The sequence below is a fragment of the Lytechinus variegatus genome, chromosome 2 (genome assembly GCF_018143015.1).
Source record: "Lytechinus variegatus isolate NC3 chromosome 2, Lvar_3.0, whole genome shotgun sequence".
Lineage (NCBI taxonomy): Eukaryota > Metazoa > Echinodermata > Echinoidea > Temnopleuroida > Toxopneustidae > Lytechinus > Lytechinus variegatus.
In genome coordinates, this window is record NC_054741.1 from 29,547,267 (window position 1) to 29,564,589 (window position 17,323).

The following is a 17,323-nucleotide window of genomic DNA, read 5'->3' on the forward strand; positions in this document are numbered from 1 at the left end:
GAATACCCCTTTAATTATCACATTCCTTTCCTTCAGTTTGACAAGGGGGGGCGGGTTAATCACTGCAAATGATGGGCATAAATACTTAGATCTAAGGTACATCGGTGCATGCAAAGCTCTAGACAGCTGGAAACCGTCTGTTTCGAGGAGTTTTTTTTTTATTTATCCTCTGTATTTGGTGAGTGGAGCCAACGGAGTTCAGCGAAACAAGTACCGGTATTTACAGAGACCGAAGGTTTTGCTCTGGCGAAACTCTCGTGCATGCATCGATCTCGCTGTAACCGCGGTCGTGGCGGAGTTCTCGAGGTTAGTGGTAACGTAAATTGCCCCGATTGACAGGTAATTTTCTCTTGCTGTATATCACGATTTTGCCGAAAGGATACGTTGTTATTTAAAATAAAGTGTTGATATTGATTGTTTGTTCAAGCTACGGTAGCATAAACAGCAGTCTCGATCTGGCAATAGAATTCTACTAGATTCAGTCCCACCCGTTATGCTTCGTGCTGTAGGCTACATTTATTTGCCTGGCAATTGCTGTGGCCTGTGCTGTGTCAACCTAACTTAGGACCCCGGGGGGCCACTTACATTGACGAGTGGATACCATGCGCGACCAAAAAACACGTAAAAAGGATGTCTTTTTCACGACGGCACGTTACGTACGTAACATGAAAAGGGTGTCAAAAACACAAAAATAATGAAAAAAGGGTATCTAATTCGCTAGGAACTACGTGTTTAGGGTCGAATTTGCGGGGATGATAAAACAAAATTAAAATTTTGTAGAAAGGATGCCCTTTTTGCCTCAACACTTCGTGTTTAGAGTCCGAATTGCACGAGGTGTAGAAGGTGGGGTCGTACTAAACCAAATAAGGTAAAGCCGACGACCGAAGAACCCGTAACAATAAAACAGTACTTGTTTAGGGGTTCATTTCAGGGAATATTTGCCAAGAGTATCGTTTTGTTTCCAATACTTGTTAAGGGTAGGGTTTCACACGCCAATACTTGTTAAGGGGTGCATTTTCAGAATATGGAAATTAAGTGTTTAGGGTGCTTTTCGAGACCCCACGGTCGCGCATGGTATCCACTCGTGAATGGAAGTGGCCCCCCCAGGCTTAGGACCACTCCAATCACTCATTCAATGAACAAGGTTATGGTACCAATGAGGTCCATCCATTTGATGTATGGATCTCATAGGCGACAATGCCACATATACCGGTTTGTGTTTCCCTGCACCCAAGTAATTTAGTAAGATTATCACTAATGACTAAATCAGAGTTGTGTGCAGGTCTGTCCCTTTTATTATGACAATGTTTGTGTCAGCATTGGAGTCTACTCAGTTTTTTTAAATTCATCTTATTAACTTAAAATGTAATGAAATAAGGGAAACTTACATTTGAGACTATTCTTCGATTGCTGTCAGCGCAGCTAGTAGTAAAGCTGAGCGTGCGAACGTGCCAGCTAATCCGCTGGCGCATCCTTACGTTCAGCTGTAGCTGCACGGCGATCAAAGAAGAACCTGGCTGATCCTGATAGATTGTTTTTCATCAAACTTCGCTATTTTCCAGCATATTTTTCAGAAAGGTGGTAAACTGATTGTATTATAAATTTATCTTTATAATTTCTTCCATTTCCCCATCTACATGTAATCAAGGAGGGTGCAAAATCGCACCCTTTTCTCCATAGACTCTGTAGGCCTACATGTAGTTAAAGCGTCGGTGGAGCTCCACTACTATGAACCCAATGGCCGTCATTGGGCTATTGATTGAGTCTCAGCAGAGCAAATGTGTGACAGAAATAGACCTATTTATCGGTCTACTTTAACGTTAAACATTGATTTTTTAAAAATCATTCAACAAGTACAAAACGTCAATGTAAAAATGTGTAACATTCTCTTATAAAATTCCATCTTGTTTTGCTCTCAATTTTAGTACATTGTTTGGAAGTGGCCCATGAAGTTTGAGTTATTTCAGCAAGATGTTTGATCAGTTCAAAGAGAAGATTCACTCTGTTCAGCTTGATTTGAATGCTGGGTAAGTGTTGATCAAATTCATTTTCTGAAAAAATTTGAAATTGTGAAGGTGTAATCCAGGTTGAAAATGTTCCTTTCAGCAGAGAAGGGTCAAACTAAACAAGTAAAACCACTGAAAAATTCATTGAAATCTGATAAGAAAAATAACTAAGTTATGGAATGCTAAAGCTGGTGATGATTATATACCCACATATATGCAATATCATGCAGTCTTGTTTCTTTTTAAAGTTTGATTTCCAAAATTTTTATTTTTTCAATTTCACTTGGATAAAGGTATCTAACTTTTTAAGAAAATAATTACAACACTGATGGTCCTGCAACAATTCACATTGTGAAATATGCTCTGACACACTCTTTATGTGAGAACAATATTTTCTATTAATTTGAAAACAAAAATAATGAAGAAAACATAACATTATAGTGAACAGAACATCTTTCAAGGTTCAAACCTCATCATCAGTCTGAAAATAAAAAACATAGTCAGTGGTATTTACACCCTTTGAATATCAGATAAATTCATTATATTTAATTTGATTCACTTCATGAATTTTTATTTGTATATTTTTCAGATTGAAGTCACTGAGTGAGAAGGCCAGAGAAGTTGGACGATCAAAGAAGTGAGTTGCATTTATTCCAATTATTTTTTTATTTAATCCAATGGACACCATTCTATTTCAGTATAATGCACAAGTTCCTAGCTCATTCTGCTAATTATTTTGGCAAAAGGGCTTGAACGGTAAAAAAATATGGGAACATGGAAACAAAAGCAAAATCTCTTTATAACATAATTCATTTTTCGATATATAAATTTGGGAACAGTCTTTGTCTCATAATAACATGTCGAACAAAGTATGAATATCTATTTTCAAATTGTTCAAGATGCCAATGTGTAAAATTGATTTTGATGTTGTGACTTAAATGCAAATTAATTGACAGATTAGAAGATCAATGATTTGGTATTAGAATGGGATTTTTTATATTTTCTGACAGTGCATTCAATTTTTTTGCTAAAAGTCATTGCCTATAAGAAATTTGATACTTAAACCTTTTCTGCGTTAAGAATGTCTTAAACCATAATTGTAACAGCTGTCAATCAAGATATTTTTCTCAAGTTTTACGGATCATTGAAACATCCTCTTGAATGTACATTTATTTGTGAGTATCCATAAATATATATTTACTTTCTTATTTTCCATTTTAGACTGCCTGGTGAATTGCATGTCCTTGACAGCAAAACAGCTGAGTAAGATCACTTATTATTTTATTGCAATCATTTTAGTCTTTTGCAATGGTCTCTGAAAATATTGCTTTATAATTATATAAGGAGTGAGATAAATGGTCTGTCTGGAGCTTGTTTATTTATTATTTATTTATTTATTTGTTTGTTTGTTTTGGTGATTGGTGGTGATATTTTTTTACCTGATTGCTAAGAAAGCATGAATGCTTGTAAGCAAGCAACCAGAGGACCGACGGCTTAAGGTCCACTCCGAAGGGGACCTTAAGGGTTTATCTATTTCCAAGCAAGATAATAACATGATGGCAAATGCAGTAGAAACATTACAAGGAAAATATAAATAGAGCACCAGCCAGTTCCTGGGCCTGGGAATCACCTAAAGGAACTTTCTGTTGAGAGGTTCTCCACATTGGCTCGTGCCCACATAAAACAATGTAAAATAGAAATAATGTTAACATACATGTATAATCAAACTTCTGAATAAACTTGAATTTTCATAGGAAGAGAAGGAAAAAAAGGGTATTGAAAAAGAAAGATTGATAAAAAGGTCCATCACACTTAATAAAGGCACTTGATAATCTGACTTGCTACAGTAACTATCATCTTGTTTTATTTAAAATGTGCAAGATTATGTGCATTGGCTCACTTTTATGCAACAATTTTCTCTGGTGAATACAATACCAGAAATGCTATGAGACTGAATTTTAATAATCTAAATTTTTAAACTAGCCAGTAGAAAATAAGCAAGTTCTGAAATGATGCTACTCCAAACGCACTAGCTCCTGTTCTGACCTTTATGAACTAAAGACAAGTGTAAAACCAAGATGATGTGATATTTGCTTGCTTATTGAAATGAATGAATAACAAAACAAATGGGAGGCAAATTGGCTGGTGTCTACATGACTTTTTTTTTAACAGACAAGGTGATATAATTAATATTCGATCAACATTCATTAAATTGGAGATGAGCTTGAGAGGAGTGGGATGTTAGCATGTAATAAACCAAAGAATTAAAAGAAGTATAGTAGGTACATGTTAAAATGCTACTATTTTGACAAAGTCTAGATGTTTAAACAGGGAACTAACCCCCGTTTTATTTCATTTCCCCCAGCCTTGCATCTCTTAAACCAGAATGTGTTGATGCTGGCGATGAAATCCTCAACAGGTAAATTGCAAGAGAAAATAAAAATAACATGTAATTTCAACAGTTGATCCTTTCATTTTAATTATCACTCCCCTTCAAGTGAGGAACTTTGTGGGTTTTGTAATATAATTTTCATTACAATTATTAAGGCTTGTCTTTGTTCAATAATAATGATATGCAACATTTATTTAGCACTTAATACAATGTTTAAATGATATTTTTTTAATGAATCAAACCAAAGAGAAATAATAATACAATACAGGAATTTATTTTATATAGGACTTGCCTGTATCAAATGTTTTTTAGTGTAATTGTGAAAATGGTTCTGATATGAGAATTGCTTTGAAAGTACTTATGGTTTCAATATTTTTCTAATTCTTAAGGTTTCAACAGATGTGGACTCAGCTACATGTCAATATTGAATTTTCTGCAGAAAAGGCTACGGTATGTTTAAGCTTTCTGATTATCACACATAAATAAATCAAATGTAAACCTCTTTTGTGACTGAAATGATAGTTCATTTATAGTCATTCTGAATGAAAAAGGCATCACTTTTAATAAGTTTTTGATACATGTATTTGTATTGATATCTATTTCATGTTTTATCATTGGTGTTCTAATTTTTGTGTATACCCTAGAAAAGTGACAAGGTTATCTTAGAGTTGGTAGAGCATCATGACAAACAGGTCCATGTCTGGAAACAGTTCCAGACTAGACTTCAAGAAGTACCAGGCATGGTGACGCAGATCCAAAATCTAGCAGTAACATTAGGTAGGTATTTATATTTTCAGCTCCAATTCATACCTGGGGAGCGTTTCGTCAACATTTTCTTTCGGCAAGTTGTCAGATATGACAACTTTCTTTGATTATGATTGGCAGAGCACTGTTACTATTCATTCTTTCGTTAGTTTCGTTCTTAAAAAGAAAAAAATACTTTGACAAGCGCCACGATGTTTGGTATCGTATCACACAGGAATTTCTCTTATTGCTCAATAATTATATCCGTACTCTCAATACTTTCGAGAGAACCATTTTCTCTTAACCAATTTGATCTTCGTTCTATCATCTCATCTCTTAAATTTCTTATTGTTGCGTAACAAGAAATGTTATTGCGCAATATTAATTGTTACGTAACAATTAGATAATAACAAACAAGCGTTACTATGTATGTTTCTGTGAAGGGCGCGCATCCTCAGCCAGTCATCATAACAACATCTGTCTGAGGATGCACTCTCTGATTGATACCACACATTGTATATACTCCTGAAGAAGACGGAGGTCCGTCGAAAATTCGAGGAAATAAAAACTATATTGGCTTTGAAAGCATTACCATTTATCTTCAGCATATTTTGCAAAAGATTCTGGTATAGATGTGTCACTGCTGAGAAGAGAAGCGTGGTCTTCTACCCTAATGTCAGGGTCTTTTCCCAAGGCCTAGCAATAATATTACATGTGCTTATCTTTGTTGGTGATCTCCAGTGTAGTTACTTTTCAGCTTAGATTTCATCATTTCACAGAGTTAGGTTTATGTTAACAAACCAGATTGCAGTTTCATAAAGTTGTTTGTAAGTTAAAAGTGACCTTAAGAACGACTGGTGATCCTTTCTTACGCGCGAAATCATCGCCGATTCAATATACCACTTACCGCAAGAAGGGATCACCAGTCGCTCTTAACTTACGAACAGCTTTATGAAACACTCACCTGGAGGCCATTTCATAAAGCTGTTCGTAAGTTAAGAGTGACTTCAAGAATGACTTGTGATCCTGTCTTGCGGTAAATTATATTCACCATTAAATGTTCATTGGTGATTATTTACTTCGTAAGAAAGGATCACCAGTCAGTCTTAAAGTCACTCTTAACTTACGAACAGCTTTAATGAAACACCCACCTGATCTAGATCTCCCATGATGTGAGACTTCCCATGATATTAGGGCCCCGTCTTGAGTTATGATTGATCCGATCAACCCCAACTGTATGGAAATCCATCCATGCCAAATTTTTTTTGTACAGGAAATTTGCACAATATCATTTGTACACAAAGAGAAGCACACTGAATTTTCACCACAAAAAATGAAAAATTTTGAACTAACATGCATTTTAGATGTTGACGTTGTTGGCTTTCCATAGTTGAGGTTGATGGGATCAATTGCAACTATTTGTAAGATGGGGCCCAGGTTTTTTGCTGCAACTACATTTCTTTCCTTTAAAGTCATATACTGTATAATTTGCAAACTGCTTTAAGATACGCCTTCCTGGATTATATATATATCACAATAATGATATCCCTCTACAGGTAAATTGGAAGCTAATTTTGAGGAAATAGAAAGCATGCTGGAGGGACTTGAAGATACATGTGAGGAGGAGGAGTTGCTTGGCAACAAGAAGATACAACTGGCAGAATTCATGAAATACAAGGAGCAGAAATCGTAAGTAGGAAACATTCAGTAAGTTTATGAAGAACTGTCTTACAAAGAATTCATATTGATCCGATCAACCTCAGCTCTATGTAAATCCATCATTGTCATGATTTTTTCTAAAGGATATTTAATGTCCTCTGTAAACAAAGAGAAGGATACTGAATTTTCAAGAAAATGATGAATATATGAATCTGTCTGATATGAATATGCATCATATCAAGAAAGCATTTTGGAAAAAACATGCACTTCAGATGTTGACGTTGCTGGCTTTCCATAGGTGTGGTTGATTGGATCAATTTCAACTCTTTTTATGACGGGGCCTAGTTGTGTAGTCCCTTGAATATGACTTGATTTCAGTGTAACTCACATGTTCTATCATAGACCATCTAAAACCATGATATCTCGGACATTGGGATCAATGGCTTACACAGTTGAAGATTATCAATATGTACAAATTCTGTGATAATTTTGTGAGGGAATCCATTCATAATAATTATTGCGTGAAATCTGTCTATTCCATGATATCAATAACAGATTCAATCATTCTTCTGTGAGTTTAGGTCACTGGTGGATCCGAGAGGGGGGGGCAAAGCCGGCCTGTTACCCCCCCCCCCCCCATTTTGAGAGGCACAATTGAAATTTGTAATGTAAAAACTTTGTTAAAACAGAAGTGTGGTTACCCCCCCCCTTTGAAAGTGAAAAATGTCATTAATTTTGGTTGAAAACCTTTTTTGGGGGGGCCTATCAAATTTTTCCTTGGGGAAAATGTGCCCCCCCCCCCTTATGGAAAATCCTGGATCCTCCCTGGTTTAGGTTATGAGTATGTGCACTAAAGTTCATCTGAGGGATGTGGGTTCACTTCCCATGCAGCCATGTTTTGTTTTCCATCAGCAAGAAATTTACCCACATTGTGCTGCACTCAGCCCAGGTGAGGTAAATGGGTACCAGCAGGAAGTAGTTCCTTAAAAGAGCTGTGAGCACCAGAATCGGTAGACAAGCTTAGCTTGGATAATATAGGAGTGCCTTGAGCACCTAACATGGTGGATGGATATGTGCGCTATATAAATCCTTTATTTATTCAAACCATCCTTTGTAGTTGCAGTATTGTCACTAACGACCCAGTTACAAAAGAAAATAGCAATACCCTCATTTCTGCCCAGTAATCACCGAGTAAAGTTGTTTCTGTATTCATATTTTATGTTACAGAAAAGAGAGGTTACAGAGAAGAGGTAAGTTAGTTATATTCAGAAGTTTGTAAAAATTTCTGTGAGGAGTTTCTAATTCAATACAATTCTTTGATTGTTTGCCAATTATATTTAGTTTATGGAATATTTCAGTGCCTAATTCATGAAATTTGTGAAAAAGAAAGAATCTATGATTTTTGCATACTGCACTTTTTGCAAAGTGCACTGAATTCATGTGCCCTAAATTCACATGAAAGTTTAGCACCCTTTTTTGTAAGTGCACCTTTATCATCGGACCTTTCTCAATGACTTTGCTACATCAAGTGCAATTATACACTGAATCTGAATAGCTCATGGAAAACCTTTTTTTAATTTGGGCCCAAATGAAGAGATTTTATATAACATTATTCTTATTAACAATATTTCTATACCCAGTTTCTTGGAACTTGTAATAACGATGAACTTGTATTACAAATTTGCTTTCAGCCATCAAGTTTCCGGTTTCAATAGCTTATAACTGTATCTTGGGACTTGCCTCTGATAATAGCTTAATGAAATGGGGCCCAGGGTTCCCACTCTTCGTATTCTCATCTTTCTTAAACCTGACATATCACGATCCCTTCTGTAACCATGATGACAATTTGATTGTTTGGTCCCAAGGACCTTGTCACCAACCGTATGTCTGGGGATTGTTTTACAAAGATTTAAGTATGACTTCAAGTCACACTTAAATACCGACTCATACATGATATGCAAGGCACAATCTTATTCAGTGGTGGACTATGACACGGAGGAGACAATGATTGGAGGGGCACTGTATTGTTTGTGAACAATGCTTTGTCTCCTCCGGGTCACGATCCGCCACTGATCTTATTGATCAATACACAGTAGTGAGTGTCCTCTTCGCATGATCTGACCAATGCAGTCATGCCTTGTATACTACACACAACTAGATATTTAAGTGTAACTTTAAGTCATGCTTAAATCTTTGTGACTCTTTGTGAAACACCCCACCCCCAGAAATTCTACTGTCTATGATATGTAAATGTGCACTAAACACACCTTGTACTTGTCAGAACGTCTGCTGGATGAATACAACCAGAAGTTCCGTCGACTGGAAGACCGAGAAGATGCTAAGAAGAAGGAGAGACAGAAAGCCTTCCAAGAAGTCTTTGCTGCTGACATGGCCCATTACAAAACTCATGGAAAAATGTCAGGTAGTACCATCAAATCCACTTATTCAGAGTTCAGTTATCTATTCCATCATTGTTGTTGATTATATGTTTTTATATTGTATTAAAGAGAAATTCCAGTAGTTGCAGTAAACACTGATTTCATGAGAAAGTCTGTAAAACCAGGCTTGATTGTCAGAATATCATCGAGGATCTAGATCTGGTACAGTTACATAAACTGAACTTTGTGAAATCTTGAAATCTACGCTGAAAAACGTTCACACTGAAGATTACCAACACAGATATAGGCACACGTGGGACAGTGTATTATTATTGCTGGAATAAAGACCCGACGGAAGTGACCGAATCCGCGCTTATTTTGCTTATTTCTCAGCAATTACACAATTTCTTCCAGGATCCTTTGGCACATATTTTTTATTCATACAAACAGACACTTGGGTGGTCATTATATCAGATTCTGTAAAGTCATTTTGAGATCGTTACCAAAACTGGAATTTATCTTTAATATTTATATCTAATCGTTTTTGAGGAGGTTGACAGAAAGAAGTGGTGTGAGAGTCAGTATTCGTAAGAGGGAAAGTACTGACTGAAATAAATGATAAATGATGATTCTACACTGGAAATGAATAAATCGACTTTAATTAAAAATAAGGACCACCTGTCTATGAATAAGAACCCCCCTCCCAATGTTTTGATTTTTTCATGTGATTGCATTTGAAAGAAGATCTGTCAATGGTCTTTAAAAAAGTCATAAGAGAACCCTCTTGCTGCCGAGACAGATTTGCAAAGATGCTATGTAAAAAAAACACAGCTATGTGTGATATATCCTGTGACTCCCCATGAGATCACAGGCATCTGGGGCCTGTCTTACAAAGAGTTCTGATTGATCCGATCAATCGCAACTATGGAAAGCCAGCAAAGTCAACAAATGAAATGCATGCTTGTTCAAAAAATTTCTAGATATGAATGTATATCCAGAAAGTATATCTTGACAATTTTGTGTATTTTCCTTTGTTTACAAAGGACATTTTTCAAATTTCCTGTAGAAAAAATTATCACACCGATGGATTTCCATATAGTTACTATTGATTGGATCGATCGTAACTCTGCATAAGACAGGGCCCAGGAATGGATATATGCAAGGTTCATTATCAAATGTGTCACAAACTGTGTTGCCATTGTAACAGCATATCATGTGGCAATAAATCAGGGAAATGTTTGGAGCATACTACTGCAGAAAATTCATTTCCATGGTAATAGTATTTCATGGCAATAAGGCAGTTGTCACAGTACGGGGGTAGTAATCGCCTTCAGCCACATTTCTATTTTCTGTATTCAATCCCCTACACAGCTCCAGTGACCCAATCCTCTCAGGAACTGGAGAACAGACTGGATGAATTTGAGATAACCGTCGATAGGGATGACCAACTAGCTCTGGACGACTTCCTGGGACCTGACGATGAGGACGAGGAAGTCAGTAGGAGCTCTAGCAGAAAAAGGGTACCAGTGACGAAGGATGATGAGAGTAATGATGGTGATGATGAGGATGAAGAGGAGGCTGCAGCTAAAGTGGAAGGCGTTGCCTCATTGGACAAGAGAGAAGAGAGGATAGGACAGAGTGGAGATGAGAAACTAACAGAGGAGTCCAAAGGAAGTGATTCTGTGAACTCAGAGGTCACAGAATCCAAAGATGAAGCCGATGTAACTGAAGAACAAACACATATAGAGGGTGAAGGAGAAGGTAAGCTTGGATGTATCTCCCATTAGTAATACTTGCAGATATTGGATATTCAAAGTACATTTAAGTTTGATTCATTTTACCCGTAACCCGGGGCTGGGTGCATTTTTAGCTGCCCCTGGATATTGTTCGCGATAAATCTGTTGAGTTTGTTTGCAATCACATTATCAACAGCCAAGACTTCTTTTGTTAACAGATATGTATTTTTATAACAAATGATTGTGTATAATTCATATTAAAAATAATATATTTGAGTGAATGAAAAATGTGTTAGACCTGGTGGGCGTTTCATAAAGCTGTTCATAAGTTAAGAGCGACTTTAAGAACGACTGGTGATCCTTTCTTGTGTTAAATGGTATCTTCAATGGCAATAGTTTAGCACGTTAGAAAGGTTCACCAGTCGTTCTTAAAGTCGCTCTTAACTTACGAACAGCTTTATGAAACGGCCACCTGGCTAGATCCACCACTGGAAGGGCATGTCAAACAACAACTGAAAATGTTAGAGCAGCATATTTCCACTATCCAACTATGATTTAAGACTTGCAGTGAATTTGGCATGACTGTATGCTAGTAGTGAGCAATATTCTTTTTTTCTTGATTCTTTGTAGACTCCACAGAAAACTCAGAGGACAAGCAACAACATCCAGAGAATGCCGCTACCAGAGACGGCCTCAAGGAGGAAGAAGAGGAGGAGGAAGAAGACGACGACTTTGGAACCCCTGATGAAGATGCAGAAGAATCAACATCAAAATCATAGCAGATCACTGGATTTTGCATGGATGATAGTCCCACCGCTCTGTGTTGAAGGCAGAGATTTGTCAGTTTCCAAGAGATTATTTTAGGATTTGCTGACTCTAAATTTGATAAAGAGCTCTTGAAAATCCTGTAATAGTGCTATACTTCTTCTCTGATACTCGGGTAAATTTGTAGTCCGAGTCTAAACATTGTTTATTAGTGAGACACTGACTATGTGAGCCAATGAGTTGAATATCAAGGTTGGTAAGTCATAACTCAGATTTTACTGCAGGTGATGGGCAACCCAAGATACTTTTTAATATAACACTCATGAAAGGAGTTGTCTGACGTTTTATCTGACAAGTCCTGTTTTATCTGACAGATACCACAGTAACATTGTTTCTCAGCCAATAAGAATCAAGTTGTCAGAAATGGCAACTTGTTGGGGGAAAATATTGATGAGACACCCAGGTCTCACTGGGTGATATTCTGATAATTAGACCTAGATCTATTCCGAGTGTAAAATGCTAGGCTTCAAATTATTTCTTCCATATTTATGGAAAATATAATGTATAAATTCTTTAAAATCAATTATTTTTTACATTTTGCTATTCTTTCCATTTCCCGACTCATAATTCATTTTTTTGCCAACTTTTTGCAGCAGGATAAGAATAATTTTTGATTGGTGAATGAATTGACAACTGGCATTCCATAAAAGTTTGGTTTAAATTTAGTTAACCCAGGTTTAATTAAACCATGGCTATCAGAATACAACCCAGTGGGTTTTAAAATCACCTGGCATGAAGGTAATTGCTATTATCAGGTCAAGGGCCCATCACTAAAGAGTTTGCATTAATAAATATCAAGCACAAGTCCTGAATATGTGTGTATCATTGGTTGAAAAAGAAGTTGTTTGATATTTTGAGTTGCGTTTAATCACGAAACTCTTTCTGCAACGGGCCTCCAACAATGAACCTAATTATTACCCATATCATACATTTACAACACCGTATTGCCGAAGATTAATAAATATCGGGAAAGGATAGGTATACTATTTGTATTTTCCTCTGTCTATCTGTGCGGACTTACTTTGCATGCAGAGACGACGCAAAATATACCTTTGTATTTTCCGTAGTCTCACATCCGGACATCTGAGGACGCGTAGAAAGAGATACGTGTCATATTGATCCAAGCAGTGCAATATATGTCATAATGTCAATCAATATGGATACTGCAACATTTCAGATACGTCACCATGGTTTAGCTCATAGGCACAGTCTGCTCAATGTGAAAAAATAGAATCACTTTCTTGAAGGGTAAAATATCTGAATTTTCATGATTTTGCTCTAGATATCTGATTGGGATAATAATAAAAATACTGACTGGTTCTTTTGGGAAACATTGAATATATTGCCCTTAAAAGAACTTTTTACCTTGTCTAAAGACTCTGGCCATGATTATATTGCAGGCAATATGTTTGGTGTTCACCACAAGGCCAATCAGTATGATTACATAAATATTTACTGTTTTAATAGCTAAATAAATTCCAAATTTGTGGTCTTGGCCATATATTTTATAACCATCTTGGATGATATTATATAGTCATGGTTTAGTTAATCCTGGGTTAACTTAGACCTTACTTTTATGGATTGCCAGTTGTCAACTCATTCACCTATTGAAAATTATTCTTATCCCACTGCAAAAGTTGAAAAAAATGATAATAATGGAGTTGTGAAATGGGTAGAATGATAATTGTCACAAGAATGGAAGAAATAATATGAAGCCCAGCATTCCATAAAAGTGCGATTTAAAACTCTAGTTTAGACGAGGGATAAACCTAGGTTTAATTATCGGAATATCACCCCCTGTGTTTAACTCGAGCCTGGGGGGATGGAAAGATGGTAGCTAGAATTACCATGCTGGTATGTGAGAGCCATGACAAATTCTGATTATTTGTTGAAAGGAAACAAGAATTTTCTGTCTTTTGTGACCAATGAAATTGAAATAAATCAGAAGAAGTTCATTCAAATTTGATTTTTTTTTAAAGGTCAAGTCCACCCCAGACAAATGTCGATTTGAAGAAATAGAGAAAAATCAAAGAAGCATTATGCTGAAAATTTCATTAAAATCAAAAAAAGTTATGACATTTCAAATTTCGCTTATTTTTCACAAAACAGTGATATGCACAACTCAGTGACATGCAAATGAGACAGTCGATGATGTCCCTCACTATTTCTTTTGTTTTTTATTGTTTGAATTATACAATATTTCATTTTTTACTGATTTGACAATAAGGACCAACTTGACTGAACCATATGGTATTTAACAATGCTTATTGCACATATTGAGGGAGGAATAAATCGTTGTTTCACATGACAATAGGGAAAAATTGAATATTTCATATTTCACATAATAAAATACAAAAGAAATAGTGAGTGAGTGATGTCATCAGTCTCCTCATTTGCATACTGACAAGGATGTGAATATAACTGTTTTGTGAAATTAAGGGAAACTTTAAAATATCATAACTTTCTTATTTTACATCCGATTTTGATGAAATTTTTAGTGTTATGCTTGTTGAATTTTCTCTTTTTATTCTAATCAACTTTTTGTTGGGGTGGACTTGTCCTTTAAACTCATATTATATATATATATATATATATATATATAATCTTCTGTCATTGTAAATTGGAATTACTTTGAGGAAGTTTTTGATATCAATGCTGATGAGAATGTATTTGGATTATTGGTGCTGCATTAATGACTATGCACCTCATTTAGTATCAGCAGTTTAAGTGTTACATGTATTTGAGTGCAATCGTGAACTGAACTGTGACCAAACATGTATACTGCCCTATATGACCAAAGGAAGCAAGAAATAATGTATATCCTGTAATTAAAAAAATCCGAATGTGTTAGTCATTTTAAATGCATAAATGCCAATGGATTGGTGGTTTGACATGATGGTTAACCAACCATATCTCATAGCAAATTGTGTTTTGTATGAAGTGGGAAAAAAATCAATATATTAGAATATGAAAACATCAAAATTCAAATTTGGTTTACATGTCACTTGCTTCCTTTTGTGTGTCAATGTAGGGCAATATAGATGAGAGCATTTGAAACCACATTGTTTATTATGATGACACAAAGTGTTCTTTTAAATGTCATTTGCTTTCTGCAAGATTGTTGTTAGTGTAATGTTTTGTCTGTGGCAGTATGCTTAGTGGTCAATTTACATTTGAGGAGGCGCAATAGCTCAGTCCGTTGAGTGGGTTTTTCGGATTCCGATGGTCCTTGTTTGATTCCCTCTTGACATGCTAGTGCCCTTTGGTAAGGCAATAGTCCTCATTACCTGGTCCCTCAGAGAGGACCTTAAGCCATTGGCTCTCTAGTTGCTTGCAGTCAGGATTTCTTAGCAATCAGGTAAAAAAATTAACATCATTTTACTTTTATTTTTGTAAACACATTTCTTTTGGAATGTTAAAGGCTTGCTGGGGAAGTTTCATTATATCAAAAATACAATCTATGGCTTTCACAGTAAATAAGATCGCTTTGATCAATCTGGGTCCCATTCCACAAAGGTTAACGATCAATCATACACTTGACTTTCACGATTGATTGTAGTCGATGGAATCAATCATAGAAAAATGTTATACGATAATTGAAAAGCTTTACTGGTTGAAAGCCATAAATTGTTTCAACATCATTTGTTTGGATGAAATTAAACTTTGAGTGAATCTCTTTGCCTGATATTGTTTGACCGCCAGGTCATTGATATGAATATCATTTAATTCTGATTTCATTTGATAGCGGTTTGGTAATAGCTTGGTCAATTTAATTTATGAATGATATTTCTAAAAATTTCTTCTTATTTTTTTGACAAATGCAATTGTAATTAACCTTTCCCATTTCTTATTACATAGTAATTGTGAAATTTTGCACCTCTCCAAATCTCTGCTCCTGTGTATGTAATACAAACAGAGAAAAGAAAAAGAAATTCTTTGACAGTTGGTTGCCCATCACAATTGAACCTTTGATTAAAGGCTTAGGGCTTTTCTGTTTTTTCTAAGCTACCTTTATTTTGAGTGTTTGGTACATATCAAGAAATAAATTCACTGATGGTATCACATCCATTTATTGGCAAGTGAACTAGGGGAGAAACAATTTTCTTGAAGATAAATGTTTATGTCTTGTTAACAAGTTGGAGACTAATTTTCCCTTTTCTAATGTTTTGTTTCTTTTTAATCTCCCCCAAAAATTTTTACAATTGAGTTCATGTCTATTGCACTATCAACATGTATATATATTTGAAGTGATATGCAAATTCCCAATAACTGCTAAGAAAAAAAACAGTGCACATCAACAAAGAATCATTTCATGCAACTGCGATGAAGTTTTTTCCTTCAACAGGGGAGAAAATATGAATATAAAACTATATATATATACATGAAATAAGCACTTTAAGCCAGAGATCCCTCCAGTTGAAAGATAAAACCTCAAACACAGAAACTTTCATACATTTGAATTTAATTCCAAGTTAATTTTGTGCAATGATTTTTTTCATAAGTATGCTGCTTTGTATGTTGTTATATTATGTCCATTAAATGGTTTTTATTTGCCATCAGGCATAAAGAGAAAATATTTAGAAGCACATGTTGGATTGTCGATGTAGTCATTCCATTCATTTCATGAATTATACAGATTTGCTTTTCTTACTGGAAATAAATCAAATTGCTTGGTAAGAAATACATTTTTTTTTTCATTTTAGAATTAGATTTTATCATGCCATTGCATTTTTTTACAGAATATTGGGATTGATGGTATGCTGACCTTTGAACATTTGCTCTATGAACAAATGTGCAAATGTAATTGGGGTTAATTAAAGGGGAAGTTCACCCTTACAAAAAATTTACTGTAAAAATACAAGAAAATCATTTTTAGAATTGGATAAGGTTTAAGGAAAATTAATTAATAAAGATTAAGAAAGTTATTTGAATTTTAAGTTTTTGATTTGTGACATCATATACAGGCAGCTGTCCTGTATGTTATGCTACATAAAATGTATAAATTTCAAATTTTTTTAATGGTTCATGACTAAAAATTTCCTTTTTTCAACTGGTTGTGAAATAATTTGTTGATATAATGATGGTACAATAAAACCCATTTTCATTTCTCTGAGAAAATGAGATGTCAATAATTTTGTTAATTTGCAATACATAGGAAACTGTTCACAAAAGGCATCACTAATCAAAAAATCAAATTCTAATAACTTTTTAAATCCTTGATGGAATTTCCAAACACCTTCACCAGTATTTTTATTATTTTGTTCTGCTATTTTTGTCTCACCTGCAAAGCAAAGTGAGACTATAGGCGCCGCTTTTCCGACGGCGGCGGCGGCGGCGTCAACATCAAATCTTAACCTGAGGTTAAGTTTTTGAAATGACATCATAACTTAGAAAGTATATGGACCTAGTTAATAAAACTTGGCCATAAGGTTAATCAAGTATTACTGAACATCCTATTAGAGTTTCATGTCACATGACCAAGGTCAAAGGTCATTTAGGGTCAATGAACTTAGACCATGTTGGAGGAATCAACATCGAAATCTTAACCTGAGGTTAAGTTTTTGAAATGTCATCATAACTTAG

At 35.3% G+C, this 17,323-nt stretch overlaps 1 protein-coding gene across 2 annotated transcripts; it reads left to right on the top strand.

Annotated features, from left to right (window-relative positions):
• The first annotated feature begins 264 nt into the window (after positions 1-264).
• LOC121407782 (dysbindin-like) lies at positions 265-12,240 on the top strand. 2 transcript variants are annotated; one of them, XM_041598978.1, is made up of 12 exons: positions 265-339; positions 1,926-2,027; positions 2,596-2,643; positions 3,228-3,269; positions 4,372-4,425; positions 4,788-4,848; positions 5,043-5,175; positions 6,699-6,831; positions 8,029-8,051; positions 9,083-9,223; positions 10,551-10,940; positions 11,546-12,238. In XM_041598978.1, the coding sequence occupies exons 2-12, from the start codon at positions 1,972-1,974 to the stop codon at positions 11,692-11,694; spliced, it is 1,230 nt and encodes a 409-aa protein (XP_041454912.1). In that variant the 5' UTR covers positions 265-339; positions 1,926-1,971; the 3' UTR covers positions 11,695-12,238. The 2 variants fall into 2 exon arrangements, with proteins under 2 accessions (XP_041454912.1, XP_041454913.1); XM_041598979.1 differs by lacking the exon at positions 4,372-4,425 and having other exon boundaries at positions 11,546-12,240.
• Positions 12,241-17,323: the final 5,083 nt, after the last annotated feature.

Excerpts from the sequence above, each read along its gene's own strand:
- LOC121407782 (XM_041598978.1), top strand. The coding sequence starts at position 1,972 with ATGTTTGATCAGTTCAAAGAGAAGATTCACTCTGTTCAGCTTGATTTG. Across the intron at positions 5,176-6,698 it reads AAATCTAGCAGTAACATTAG|GTAAATTGGAAGCTAATTTT; the intron begins GTAGGTATTTAT and ends ATCCCTCTACAG. Across the intron at positions 10,941-11,545 it reads TATAGAGGGTGAAGGAGAAG|ACTCCACAGAAAACTCAGAG; the intron begins GTAAGCTTGGAT and ends GATTCTTTGTAG.